This window comes from Vigna unguiculata, chromosome 10 (assembly GCF_037176805.1).
Source record: "Vigna unguiculata cultivar grain cowpea cultivar isolate G323 ecotype 2 chromosome 10, ASM3717680v1, whole genome shotgun sequence".
In the NCBI taxonomy this organism is placed as follows: domain Eukaryota; kingdom Viridiplantae; phylum Streptophyta; class Magnoliopsida; order Fabales; family Fabaceae; genus Vigna; species Vigna unguiculata.
This window is the reverse complement of record NC_140801.1, coordinates 50,381,485-50,396,483: the sequence shown is the minus strand read 5'-3', so window position 1 is coordinate 50,396,483 and position 14,999 is coordinate 50,381,485. Positions and strand designations below refer to the sequence as shown.

General features: G+C 26.5%; 3 protein-coding genes across 4 annotated transcripts; all 3 read right to left on the bottom strand.

The window, feature by feature from the left end:
- Nucleotides 1-1,756: 1,756 nt before the first annotated feature.
- Nucleotides 1,757-2,418, bottom strand: LOC114165644 (agamous-like MADS-box protein AGL61). Its single transcript, XM_028050217.2, has one exon. It carries the CDS (start codon nt 2,358-2,360, stop codon nt 1,824-1,826), a length of 537 nt encoding a protein of 178 aa, XP_027906018.1. The 5' UTR covers nt 2,361-2,418; the 3' UTR covers nt 1,757-1,823.
- A 3,031-nt stretch (nt 2,419-5,449) lies between these two features.
- LOC114167368 (RING/U-box superfamily protein) lies at nt 5,450-8,767 on the bottom strand. Of its 2 annotated transcripts, none has more exons than XM_085667978.1 (3): nt 8,600-8,767; nt 6,348-7,199; nt 5,450-5,808 (listed from the first exon to the last, which is right to left on the bottom strand). In XM_085667978.1, exons 2-3 carry the CDS (start codon nt 7,176-7,178, stop codon nt 5,731-5,733), a joined length of 909 nt encoding a protein of 302 aa, XP_085524104.1. In that variant the 5' UTR covers nt 7,179-7,199; nt 8,600-8,767; the 3' UTR covers nt 5,450-5,730. The 2 variants fall into 2 exon arrangements, with proteins under 2 accessions (XP_085524104.1, XP_027908242.1); XM_028052441.2 differs by having other exon boundaries at nt 5,450-5,803; nt 6,345-7,199; nt 8,600-8,756.
- Nucleotides 8,620-12,042, bottom strand: LOC114165642 (E3 ubiquitin-protein ligase RSL1-like). Its single transcript, XM_085667542.1, has 3 exons — nt 11,210-12,042; nt 10,654-10,714; nt 8,620-8,703 (listed from the first exon to the last, which is right to left on the bottom strand). The coding sequence occupies exons 1-3, from the start codon at nt 12,010-12,012 to the stop codon at nt 8,620-8,622; spliced, it is 948 nt and encodes a 315-aa protein (XP_085523668.1). The 5' UTR covers nt 12,013-12,042.
- Nucleotides 12,043-14,999: the final 2,957 nt, after the last annotated feature.

Below are 14,999 nucleotides of genomic sequence, written 5' to 3'. Positions count from 1 at the left end.
ATGAATAGTAGATAAATACTTTAAACGGAACACATGTAATAAGCAATAGATAATTTAACTTTCATTTATATAGCCATTAAGATATTTCAGAAAAAAAAAAAAACCTTAAAGAATGAATCTAAAAATGAATTGCAAAATGTTTTGGCGGGAGTTCCCTTTTATAATTATAATGTCTTAATCTTCCAAAGTGTATTAAATTAATATTTTGAAAGTCAAATAATATAAGTAATAATATCTTATGTAATATATGTTTGATAGATACTATCCTCTCAAACCAAATATTTAGTAACATGTGAAAGCAATTATTACATATAAATGTATTATCTTTTATTTGAATAGATTTTATTTTTATTCTCTCAGAAAATTAGTCAGGACCAATTAACAAACTTTTTTTTTAAACGGTAATCGAATTAAATAATTTTAAAAAATATATATTATAACAATTAAATTTTGATAAATTTCTTTCAAAATTTGAATTGTCATTTTTTAAGTAATTTTTTGTTATGTTATAATATCATTATCCTTCGTATTGATATCCAATTATTACATGTACCTCTCTACATTTATTAGCCTCGTCATATTATAAAACTATTTAAAGTAATTCAATTGGCTAACATATACCAATTTAAACAATTTACCATTAGTTTATTTGTTTATTTATTGTTTTACTATAGAAGTATTCAAAATATTTAAAACAAATAAATGTTGTGGTAATAAGTCAACTATAATTAACTAATTGAAATTAAAAGATTATGAAAGATTATTTTAACCAACTTACTATATAAGTCATCTAAGTCAAATTACCCACTACACGTAAAACTATTAATCAAGTAACAAACTTTACAATATTAACATTCCAAAAAATCAGATTGCTTACGTCATCTAATATAATTATTCCACTAGATATGATTTTAATCATTCACTTAACTAATTAGCCAATACAGATAACATAACTAACTAATAGAACAAATCATACTAATTAATTATCCATAAATCCAAAATAATGACTATAAATAAAATATTAACGAACACCTGTTCATTATAAGCACCCATAATGCTAGATTAACAATGCAAAGTTAGATGAGTACCAATAAAAATAGAAATCAATAATAGTAAAAATAAATATATATCTTTTGAAGAATCTCAAATATAACAGAGTATATAAATAACAATTCCCAATCTATAAATTGATTTTGTAAATGTTAGTTAGATTGAATAATAAATTGTGTACTTTTGTAGTAAACAATTAGTATACATTAATCATAAGACAATAAATTCATTTTCCTCTCTATTGTTTTTTCCGACAACTTTTTGTTCTTTATTTCTCTCTCCAATCCTCTCTTCATCTATTTAAGATTCATTTCTTCTATTCTTATTTATTTTAGGACTGAATTCGCAATACCTTCTCACAATATTTACTTGAAAAATAATAATTTAAAATTTAATAATGATATTTTAAATTGGTCCTAAAGTAAAAATATGACGTTGAAATGTTTATTATTAAGTTAAAAGTTATAATTAATAGTTAAGATATAATTCTTAGTTCTTATTACGGAAGAACCAAAAATCGAACTCACAACCTTATTTCTGATACCACTACAAAAATTCAATAACCGAATTACAAGAAAGAAAATATTAGAATAGAATAGAAAATGTTTATGGAATGAAAGAAGATTACTACAGAAGCTTATAAAACAACGAAGAAAAAAAGAAAAACTAAACCTACATCAGAACACACAAACTAATTATATATATCAGAAGAAGACAAACAAAAAAAGAAACAACATATCTTGATCTCTACAATTTATATAAGGAATTGGATCTCAATGAAGCTTCTTCTCTTGCAACACTGTGATGAGGTTAAGCTTCAAACTCTCCAAAGAGATCTTGAACTGTTCAAGATCCTCCATACCCATGTTGTCAGTGGAGAGATTCCACCAAGAAACAAAGCAAGAACTATTTTTCTGTGCCTCTTTCATCTCTTTCAATTGCTTCTGTTTTTCTTTCAACTCATCTTGCACACTCTCATATTCCAACCTTTGTTTTTCAAGAAACTCCTCTTGCTCTCTCCTTCTTGCACCTCTGCACTGTTCCGATGACGCTCCGGTGATGTAACGGCGAAGGACGGCGTCGGTGGTGGGGTAGCCACAGGAATAGACGTTTCCGTTTTGAGAGATGATGATCAGAGCAGTTTCTGCTCTGCATAGAAGAGAAAGTTCAGTGAGTTTGTTGAAAAGCCCTAATTTGCGTTTGGAAAAGGTGACGCATCTTCTGTTTCTCTGTTCAACATCTTTGATCTCAATCTTCCTCCTTCTTGAATTAGAAGTTCTTCCATTGTTTGTTGCAGAAAGAGGAGCCATTAGAATAGTGCAGAGAATAGAGAAGAAAAAGAAACCTCAAACAAAGAATAAATGACTCCAAAACATGAATCACACGATGTTTGAGCGGGAATCCCCTTTTATAATGTTCAAATATTCCGATGTGTAATAATATTAAACTAATATTTTGAAAGTCAAATAATATATGTTAATAATATCTAATGTAATATAGATAGATACTACTCTCTTAAACCTAATAATATTTGATAACATGTGAAAGCAATTCTTCATATAATGTATTATCTTTTATTTGAATATATATATATATATATATATATATATATATATATATATATATATATATATTTATTCTCTCAGACCAATTAACAAACTTGTCTTCTTTGAAAACGGTAGATGGATTAGATATTTATGAAAATAAGAAAAATAAAAAAAAAATGTACAATTGAAATAAATTTAATTTTTTTAATGTTAATATGAGATATATCTAGTCACATATATAATAGATGAATGATTGATAAAATTATTCTAAAACTATTTTTTATTTCGTCATTGATATAAATTCAACAAAAGAGTTTGAATAAATAATTTTTTTTACAAAATAAATTTTAATTAGTCGTAAAATGAGATAAAAATTAAAATAAAATTAGTATATTAAAAAAATATTATATAACGATAATATATAAAATACGAAATGATATATTAATTATTTATATTGTTAATTGATTTTCATTTGTTTATATTGACTATTCAAATTAAACCAGCTAATTTTTTTATTTGTTTTAAGAGTTTAAAATTAAAAGAATTCAAATTAAATAATATATTTTTTCTTCAAAAGTTTAATCGATGGAGTTTTGCTATGATTGGCATAACTAGGAAAAAATTTATTCATGGAATTGGAAAATGTGATTTTGGATTTTAAAAATTAAAGTTAAATTCAAAAGAAATGGAACGTATATTTAAGATTTGATATGATTTTATCTTGAAATATTCATTGAATCATATTAACGAAGATTCGTTTCTTTAAATATTTTTTCAAGAAAAGGTTATACATTTTTTTTTTCGAGAAAGGTTTATACATATTTTATTGGAGGGTTAAATGTGTTTTTGGTCTCTTAACTTTTAATCAATTTTGGAATTTGTCCATTTTGATATTTTAGACCAATTTAGTTTTTCATCTTTCGAAATACATAAATTTAGTACTTTTAATCAAATTTTGTTAAGTTTATTTGACATTTCAAACACGTTTCATAATAGTATTTCACTTAACATTAAATAAAAAATGTGTCAAATAATATAAACAACTCAAATACAATCATAAAATGCGTATGAAACATCAAATAAACCTAACAAAATTTGATTAAAAAGACTAAATCTACATATTTCGAAATATGAAGGACTAAATTAGTCAAAAATTTTAAGATAGACTAATTCCAAAATTCACAAAGTTATAGGACAAAAACATATTTAATCCTTTATTTAATGTATTAAGTATTGATTGATGGTAAAAGTTTCACACAATTTACTCACCCAATGAAATTTTGTTTTTATATATGTAAGTTACTTAAGAAAGAAGTAAAGCACATATTTTATAAATATAATTGTGTGATGTATGATCTTAAATATTTTATGTTATTTTAAAATAACTGATAGGTTTTTGATGCACATCTACCAGAAACTTAATTTTACATTATAAAAAACTATTTGAAGTAAAGTAATTCGTCTTACTAACATATATACTAAATTGGTTATTTAGCATAATAAATATTATATTACTCTCCTTATTTGTTCAAAACAACTTAAAATATTTTTTTATAAAAAAATTAGTTTATAATATTTATTTATAAAATATACAATTATGTTTTTTATAACATAAGGAATGAAACTGAATATATTTTGAAAAAACAAAATATTAAATTAACAATTCGAACATTTTATTATGAATGGTATTTTAATCAGTCTTGCATAATGTTTGGTCTGTGAATTTACGATCGGTGGTCCATGTGGTTTACATAAAATTTTTATAATTTTATTTTTATTTAATTAAATTAGTAGAAATTATATTTTTTATAAATTTATTTTTTAAAATAAGTAATTTTTATATCTTTATAATTTTTAAATATTTTAAGTTTTAGAAATTGAAGTAATGTTTGTTATATTGATCAATCTCGTGGGTTACACGTAATGTGAAACAAGCCTAAAAGAGCCTAAAAACTAAAATACTCATCATGCCTCACACCTTTTAGTAGACTCTCGTCTGCCTCATACTTTTTTCTTGTGAACTCGTTTACATGATCTACACTACATTGACATCCCTAACTTAGACAAATTAGATCATGACAAACTATATGCTAACTTTGAAATGAGAAAATAATATGATAAATTTCTTAAGCTTAATTTAAAATTTAAATTTATCTTAGGTTCAAGTATTTTCATTTGAGTTTTTATTAAAAATAATCTATTAATACTAAAAGTAATTATATTTTTGTATTATAGGGTAGTCTATATTTAAAAATGAGATTTTATTGCCTTTAATGTCACACAACTTCATTATTTTAATATTGTTTTATATTAACCATGAAATCTCATGTCTTTTTAACATTAGCAATAAAATAATCGTCCTTTTAACATTAAGAATAAAAAATATAACAACAAAACAAGATAAGATCTACATCACCAAATTGAAAAAAAAAGTGATATAAAACTTAATTCAATTTTTTTCTTATCATTTATACAAATAACAGTAAACATTATTGTTTCTAATTTTCGCACAATAAATCGACTCATTCATCATAGGCATATATAAAAAAATTTCTATTTATGTTTTAACTATTTGTTTGTTTAAAGTAACCAATTTGTATTGAATTTTCATTTTTCCAAAACTAACCACACAAAAATAAAAAAAATATAGTTAAATTTATTCTTAAGTTTTTTTTCTTATAGTGGTCCTTCTCGTTTTAATGTACTTATTACTTTCGCTATGTATACAAACCAAGCTTAAATATTGATGAAAAATATTTAAACTTCAAAAAAGCCTAACATAAATGAATGTATTTCAAAAAAAAAACTTATTTTGATTACAAAAATAAAGATGTTTTGGAAAAAAAAAAGGATTAATCCTAAAGAAATTCTAGATTGAAAAGATAAATCTAATAATAATTACTTGGATAAACTACTAATGGTTCTGATAAGGCTAATGATCCAATGTTTGAACTACCTCAAAAGATAAATCTAACAATATTTACTGGATAAACTACTAATGGTTCTGATAACCACAATGATCTAATGTTTGAATTACCTCAAAAGAATTTGGCAATCCAAAATCTCAAATGTACTACTCACTGAACCATAGATCCAAAATCTCAAAATATTTGAACTTGGTCTGCACCACAACTTAACGACCTACACATGAATAATGTTTACCACTCCAAGACAATCCACAAGCATAGCAAAATTCATGGCCACATCTGCAAAACAAAGGAACCACCGTGTAAAAAGGTCATTTTTTGTTGTAATTGAATTACATTCAAAAAGGGAAACAATAATAAACTCAAAGTAAAACAACATATATTAAAAATGTAAAAGAAAACTCTCATAAACACTATAAAAAATCCATCGATCCTCGACTCAACAAATATCTATTCAACAATTTACAAATAACTTATATCATCCATTGATCCAATCAACAAAATACCCGACACCTATTCAACGCTCTCCATACAGGAGTCCAAATTTTTTGCTGAGATTGTGGTACTGCCGCTTTAAATGTTCAAATTTTTGAGTCTGTGGTGGTACTATCCCTATGTTGAAGCTTGCATTAATGTTAGTGTACTAATTTTTGTTTAATATATTTTAAAACATCAAATCGATGTTTATTATTATATTTTGAAAACTACGCAGAAGAATAACACACAAAAATGAAAGAAGAATTGAGAATCCAAGTTCCTATAAACATGTTCTATATTTTAATAAGATAAAAGAGTGGTTTGAAATATGTACAACACAAACCTGCATGATATGAGTACATCCATCAATTCTTTCTACGTAAATTTTGCATTTTGAACATCTTCTCCAACGTTTAGTCTTGGCAAGTTCACTGACCAATGAGTCTCCATTCTCTCCTTTCTCTCTTTTCGACCTCTGAAACTCCTTACAGTCTATTCCTGCATGCCACGAAACCTTGCACTGTGCACAAAAAAGTCTATTGCAATGTGGACACTCCGATGAAGTCACAACTTCCCCTGCATCACATATCATCATAGCTGAACAATCCTTAAAGGGACAGTAAAACTTTTGTGATCCAAGCACCACATTCTCACAAAGAGCATTTTCCCATCTATCAAACACTTCTTTAGGGATAATTGAATGACAATTCTCAGGCTCTATAACCGCTTTGCATTTTGGCTCAGGACATTTCACCATTGATATATTTTCCTGAATCTTTGCAGCAACATGTCCTCCAATGCAATTATCACAAAAAAGGTGAGAACAGTTTCGGTTCCTGAACATTTCTTCCCCAGGCTTGGCATCCATGCAAATACCACAGTGTGCAAGGGAAGTTTCACCGCTCTCTTTACGTTTCCTCTTGCGGTTTCTCAAAAGGAGGTCAGCGACATCATCTACATCCACTTGAACAGCTTCCTTTTCAACCCTACCACTTGACATCGTGGAGGAATAGAGTGCTTCTTGTAGTTGCAGCTCTTCAGCATATTTCTCATCCGAAATTGGAAATATTTCTTCAGCATCGTAAAGTACTGAAAAGTAGAAATCGTCGACCAAGTAATGATCTTCAGCAGTGGAGGGAAAATTCCTAGATGAAGATGAGGATGAAGCTCCCTCCATTCCTCCACATGAAAAAAATTTCTAAAGGAAAAGTTAGTAATCAGCATGATATGGTATATACATTTATAAGGGGATCTGTTGAAAGAGAAGTAGATGAAATGCAAATGCAAAAGGTGAACTGATAATCATAGGTCTTAAATATTTGACTGTTTTATTTTATAAATATTGCAAGAATTGCAACCGATGGAGATGCAAAAAATCAGTGTTGGAAATCACATTATTTTGAATGCTAATGAATGTGATATGAATACAGGAATATAGAGCATGAATTCCTGTTTCTGTTTCCAAAAAATCAGATACTCTGTATTCTAGCAGAGAACTTCGCTTGTGGTTTAGCATATTTGGATATTGACGGGTATAGTGTTAGTCCCAGTCCTTTCAGTCTTTTAGATATAAATTTTTCTAACTTGACCTACTCTTTTGGTCATTCAAGAGTGGTGTCCAATCTTATTAATGGATTAAAATTGCCAGAGAATATAGATGTGGCAACATTTACATTCTCCTAAAGAATAATTTTATCATGAAACGCATCAAATGATCAAAACATATGAAGACGGCTGTTATTAGTTGACCTTTTTTATAATAAAAGATGTCAGAGTTCTAACAATCCCAAACCCATAGAGGGGAAAAAGTAAAGTTTCTACCAACTAAAGAGAATGAATCCAAACTTATAGTAGAACCACAAGAACCGAAAAAGAAAAAAAAAATGGAAACACGAAAACAAATACCACTGCTGAGGAAAGTGCAGTTGCAACTCACCTTCAAAAAATATTAGAATATGACATGTTAAAGAATTCAATTAAAAGTTCATGAACTATCAATATAATTAAGTCAGAAATTGTCCCAAGTCATGAACTTCAATCCATTTTTCCTAGGAGAAGAAGGCAGCACCAGAGGTGACGTATACCGCAAATTTTAAGTCCACGAGACTCATAAGTTTTCCAAAATCTTATTCACAAAAATTAGCCACATGCAATTGGATTCAAGAGAAAAATATGGATTTGAAATGAAATCGAGAATTGTGTGGAATGGAGACATCCTAATCCTCTCCTATATCAACAAGAGAGTATAAAAGCCTCACTCACCATCTATCTTAATATTCAGTCAGTCTCAAAACGGTTATATAATTTCTTATTTAATGAAGTATAAAAGAACAGTCTATTAAGAAAAATAAGTTCATACAATTAATGCAACATTGAACAAAAACACCGACTTGTAAACCAATCCAGCGTCCTTTTCCTCTCATTTTAGGCAAACTTCATCCTTTTAAAAATATATTATTTAATATCATACCAACTAAAAGAATGTAACTAAACTTCATCCCTTTTAAAAATATCAATGAGTTATGCAGAAATGAAGAAATTCAAGTATATATACCAAAACCCTAATAGTGAAACAAAGCAGTTGAAAGAAACGCTAACCTCGTCGACGATTCTTCTCCTCAACCACTCGATCGATCGTCGTTATCATCGCCGCCCTGTACCACTCGATCGTCGCTGTCACCGCAGCGCTCTACCACCGTGCCCTGAAAATTAAAATGACAGTTCTAATGACGGGTATACTATTAGTCACAGTATTTTCAGTCTTTTAGATAAAAAATTTCAAACTTAACCTATCTTTGATAAGATTTAGGAGCAGAACCGGACGAGTTGGAGATAAATTTATTTATCCTTCCAGTAAAAATTTATTTTAATATTTATAATTTTTATTTCATATTCATTTTTAACTATACTTGTATTAAAGTTTTTATTATTTTAATCTTAATTAGTTATTATTTTTAAAAATATATATATAATGTTATTCAATAAGTTCTCGTTTATTAAATGATAAATATTTATAATAAAATTAAAATTATATAAATTTTAAATTAAAATATTAAATAACAGTTAAATATAAAGTAAACAAATTATATAAATATTACACAATTATATATAAATAAAATTTCATATCAACCCAAATTTTATTAGTTTTGCAAACAATGTTAACAAAATTGATGAAAGTAAAAAAAAAAAACAATTAATGCAAAATAAATATTATATTGAAAATGTATTTTTCGTTTCTTTTTTTAAATTATAACGAAATTTATTTTTTCTATAAACTAATAAAAATTATAATATGTCAATTAAATTAAATTACACAAAAATTAAACTAATAATAATTTAAATTTATTATAAATACTTCATCATTTAAATCTCAATTCATATGAAATAAAAAGAAATTGTTTATATTAAAATAAAAATGAATTTATGAAAAGAAGAAATTGTTTATATTAAATAAAAATAAATAATTTATGCAATGAATACTTAAATTTTGAATGTTTTAACGTAAAAAAAATAATAAATAAAATTAACAAAAATCTTCAGCACCAATTTGGATTTGGTTTAATAAACTTTTACGCATATATTCATAATAGCAATAAAATAATATATAAAATAAATATACTAACGATTCATATAATTAATTAATAACGATTCATATAACATTTTTATAATTAATTAATAACTTATTGAGACATCTAGCATGGGAGATGGGGTTTCTAGTTTTTTTTTTCTTATATCAAAGACAAAAATGTTTATCTTGATTAAATGTTAGCCATAAAAAGCCGTTATATATTTTTTCCAGTCTTCGTAATAAATTAAAATCAAGTAAACTTCTTCTTTACATCTTTAATATGGTTGCTATATTTCAATTTATTCTATTCCTTTTTGAATGAAACAAAATATCATCAAAGTTTGCATCACATCTAAACAAGACTCATAACCGTATTTACAATTCACTGTATTTAGAAATTGTAAAGTTTTGTCAACGTAACACAACTTTCATTAGTTTAATATCGTTTTATATTAACTCTAACATCTCACATCTCTTCTAACATTGACAACAACAAAAAAACAACAAAACAAGATAAGAAATCATCAAATTAAAAAAAAAAACATATAAATGACATAAAACTTAATTAAACTTTTTTCTTATCATTTATAAAAATAACACTAAACATTATTCTCTCTGGTTTTCGTAGACTAAATCGACTCATTCATCATTGGCATTTGATTGTTTAAAGTAAATAATTTGTATTTTTTCAAAACTAACCACACAAAAATAATAAAATTTTTATTTTTATTTTTATTGGTGGCCCTTCTCATGTTAATATACTTATTACTTTCGCTCGTGAATCTAGACAAACCAAGCTTAAAAAAGTATTGCTGAAATAAATCTAATCTTTCAAAAAGCCTAAGATAAAAGAATGGACTTCACACAAAAATACTTATTTTGATTAAAAAGAATAAAAATGTTTTGGAAAGTAAAAGTATTAATCCCAAAGAAATTACCGATTGAAAAAAAATAACTGGAAAACACTACTATCCAAATTTGAACGAACCCGAAAGAGCAATTATGAAAATCCAAAATCTCAAATGTACTCACTGAACCATATAGATTCCAATGTGGAGGGTATTCTTTCAACTTAAGAACCTACACACAAATAATGTTTACCAGTCCAAGACGATCCACAAGCATAGCAAAATTCATGGCCACATCTGCAAAACAAAACAACCACAATATAAATAAATATTCTACTTGACTCTTTTAATATTTCAAGATTCCTTTCAAGTCAAAATTATAAAAATAGATCACTTATTTTTTCTTTAAATTATAAGTCGTTAGGATAAATGACGACATTACAGGTCAAGTCATAATGTATTGTGTCAATTTGTTTTTAAAGAAGCAAATTCGTCATGTATCAAACCGGTTTCGCTGTATGGATTGATGACTTCACTTCTTCCGTGCATCGAAACCGACCTGATACATTCAGAATGTTTTAAAGTTAAAAAAGAAAGAAAAAATCTATAAGATATGAAATGACTTCACATGTAATGTTGTCATGTATCCTGACGACTTACTCTGTATTACACAAAAAAAAGTTAAAGGATCCACTTTTACTAAATTTGCTTCAAAAGATCCTCAAATAAAAAATAAAAATAAACGATTTTCTTTCATAGGATTAAAGAGTGGATAACATGTACAACACAAACCTGCATGAAATACGAGTACATCCATGGATTCTTTCTACGTAAATTTTGCATTTTGAACATCTTCTCCAACCCTTCTTCTTCGCAAGGTTCGTCACCAATGAGTCTCCGTTTTCTCTTTTCTCTCTTTTCGACCTCTTAAACTCCTTACAGTCTAATCCCGCATGCCATGAAACCTTGCACTGTGCACAAAACAGTCTATTGCAATGTGGACACTCCGATGAAGTCACAACTTCGCTTGCATCACATATCATCATAGCAGAACAATCCTTGAAGGGACAATAAAACTTTTGTGACGCAAGCACCATGTTCTCACAAAGAGCATTTTCCCATCTATCAAACACTTCTTTAGGGATAATCGAACGACAGTTCTCAGGCTCTATAACCGCTTTGCATCTTGGCTCAGGACATTTCACCATTGATATATTTTCCTGAATCTTGGCAGCAACATGTCCTTGAATGCAATGATCACAATAAAGGTGAGAACAGTTTTGGTTCCTGAACATTTGTTCTCCAGGTTTTGCATCCATGCAAATACCACAGAATGCACGGGAAGAAGTTTTAGAAGTTTCACCCTTCTCTTTCTGTTTCCTCTTGAGTTTTTTCAAAGGTTCATCATCATCTGCAACTTTGTTTTCAACCCTAGCACTTGACACTGTGGAGTAATAGAGGGCTTCTTGTAGTTGCAGATCTTCAGCATATTTCTCATCCGAAATTGAAATTATTTCTTCATCACCGTAAAGTACTGAATGGTAGAAGTCGTCAACCATGTGAAGACCTTCAGATGAAGTTGAAGCTCCCTCCATTCCCCCACTTGAAAAAAATTCTAAAGCAAAAGTTAGTGTTCTGCGAGATATACATTATAATAAGGGAATGCAAAAGGTGAAATCATGGGTCTTTAAATATTTGATTGTTAGGTTTTAAATGTTGCAAGTGCAAAGCCATGGAGATGCAGAAAGTTAGGGTTGGAATTCACATTAGTTTGAATGCTAATGAAAGTGACATGAATAGATGAAGAGTCCACATATAAAAAGCATTAACCCCTCTTTCTGTTTCCAAAAAGAAAAGTTCACATAAATAAAATTTATAACAACAAAAATTTTATTAATTTTGCTATACCATTAATAATAAAGTTGTAAAAGTAAAAGCATTTTGAGAAATTATAAAAAGAAAAATATTCTAAAAGTTAAAAATATTGAAAATGTCTATTCATTTCTTTTTCGAAATTTTAATCTTCCTTTAACTCTTATAATATTTTTCTTCCTCAAAAAGTAAAACCGAAGCACAGAAAATATCAAAACAATACATTTATCTCAGACTCAATATAATCATTACTTTTACTTCTAGGAAATGTTTTAATATTAGACATGAACAAAATATATCCTCCCACTCCCAGTACAATTTTTAATAAATTTCATTTCTACACGTATAATCATAATTAAGACGTTTCTTCATTTTTACCTACACAAAAAACAAAAATGTTTATCTTCATCAAACATTACCAGTAAAAGGTCGTTCAATATTTTTTCCACTTTTCGTAATAAATTAAAATTAAGCTATTTGTATTATCATTGTTGCTATATATATCTTTTTATTTCCCCTTTTCTCGAATAAAACAAAAAGATAATATCAAAAGTTGCATCAGATATTGCATCAGTAATAACTGTATTTACCGTTCATTGTTGCGCATAGAAATGAAACGCTTCGCAAAATTCTTCCGCTCCAAGCTCCACCAGCAACCTCACTCACTACCCAGTGACTGCAGATGCTAAAACTGTGAAGAATTATGACAGATTTCAGCAACAATTTGAAACAAAAGCTTCTTTACATCCGCACCAGTTTCACACCGATACTCTATTTTTGAGATGTGTGAAACCCTATTTTTGAGGAAAAATGGAACTACCGAGAATGAGAGAAGCAAGTGATGAAGGGAAGAAAATGACTTAACCCCTTATCTCCAAGAGAATGAGTCCAAAGTGCAGGATTTTATGCCAAAACCGCTTTTCCTTTATGTTGATGCGGGATTCATCTTTTCTTCATCAGATATAAATGTGGAGAAGATAGTGGGACTTATGAGAGAATTTGTTATAGAGAAAGGAACCAAAGAAACCGAAACGTAAAAGAGTCTTATAATAATTGGTTTTTATTGTGAAAAAAAAAAAACAAAGAAGAAGGAAATACAAATATAAATTATTTTATAAAGAAATATTTTTTTTTTATTTTTCTACTCTCAGTTTATTTCTATTCTTTATTATAAAAATATTTTAATTATTTTTTCTTATTAGTTTAAAAATTTAAAGTGTTTCTTTCCTATTTTTTTAAAATTCTAAGGAAATATATTTTTTCATATGTTAATAAAGATTATAATACATTATTTTAATCAAATTGCACAAAGAATAAAAATTAAACTAGTTTTAATTTAAATTTGTCATAAATATTTTAACTTTTGAACTTCAATCTATGTTGATAATGATAAATAAGATTCATCACAATAAATTTATATTAATAACATTGTAGTAAATAAATCATCTTTCTAAATTTGTGATCATAATTATGAGTTGAAAAATAAAAATAAAAATATAAAAATCATCAAATAAGTATTTTATACGATAAAAACAATAAATAAAAATAATCCAACGTTTATTTCATAAATAAATTGGTACACCATTAAACAAATTTGCATAAAACAAAATAAATATATAATTAAAAGAATTAAGGAAGTTTTCAGATTTTGAACTAGAGTTTACGTATAATGAAAAATATTTTAGAAAAACAAATATTGTTACAGAAAAAAACAAAAAATGAAGAGTCAAAGAATAAAAAAGATTTTTTGTTTTTTTTATTATGTAATAATGAATGTTATATATGCAATTGAATACTTGAACTTAAAAGTCCAACATTTTAGCATGTGAAAAAATGAATAATAAATAAAAATATAAAAAAGAGTAAAAATAATTAAACGTGACATATCTAAAAATATTTTTATTTCTCGTAATTCATAATATATTATTTAAATATAATTGCACATATTATAATAAAAAAGGAAAGTACCTTATATACGTGAAAAGATTTTGTGATATATAACAAGACACATAATTAGAATAAAAAAATATAACAAAATAAAAAAAAAAGAATTATTTATATAAGTAACGAATTTTGTGATTTAAAACGGGACAAACAATTAAAATAAAAAGAATGTAGCAAAACATAAAAAAAAAATATTATGAAACAAATCTTTGAGAAAATAATATATATATATATATATATATATATATATATATATATATATTACTTAATAAATTAAAAATAATTTAATAATTTAAACAATATAAATCACTGAACATTATTCTCTATAGTACACTCAACTAGTTCATAATAAGCATAATATCAACTATTTCTATAAATGTCATAATTATTTGTTTGTTTAAAGTAGCAAATTTGTGTTTTTCCCAAACTAACCACATACAAATAATAAAACATATAGTTTACTTCATTATTATTATTTTTTTAATTTTTATAGAGGTCTTTCTCATTTTAAATTTAAGTTTAATTAGTTTAATGATACTCAATTTCGTTCATAGGTTAATGTATTACCATCATTAACTTTATAAATATAAATATAAATATCAATACTGAACAAATGTTAATCATTATTGTCTGAAAGAAACTTAATTGAGAAATATTTTTCAAAGTTGAGACTTAATTAACACCCTTTTAAAGAACTAGTACCAAAATAACACTTCTTAACACGAAAGTGTGGATATCATCCGACTCATTAAACCTTAAATTTAAT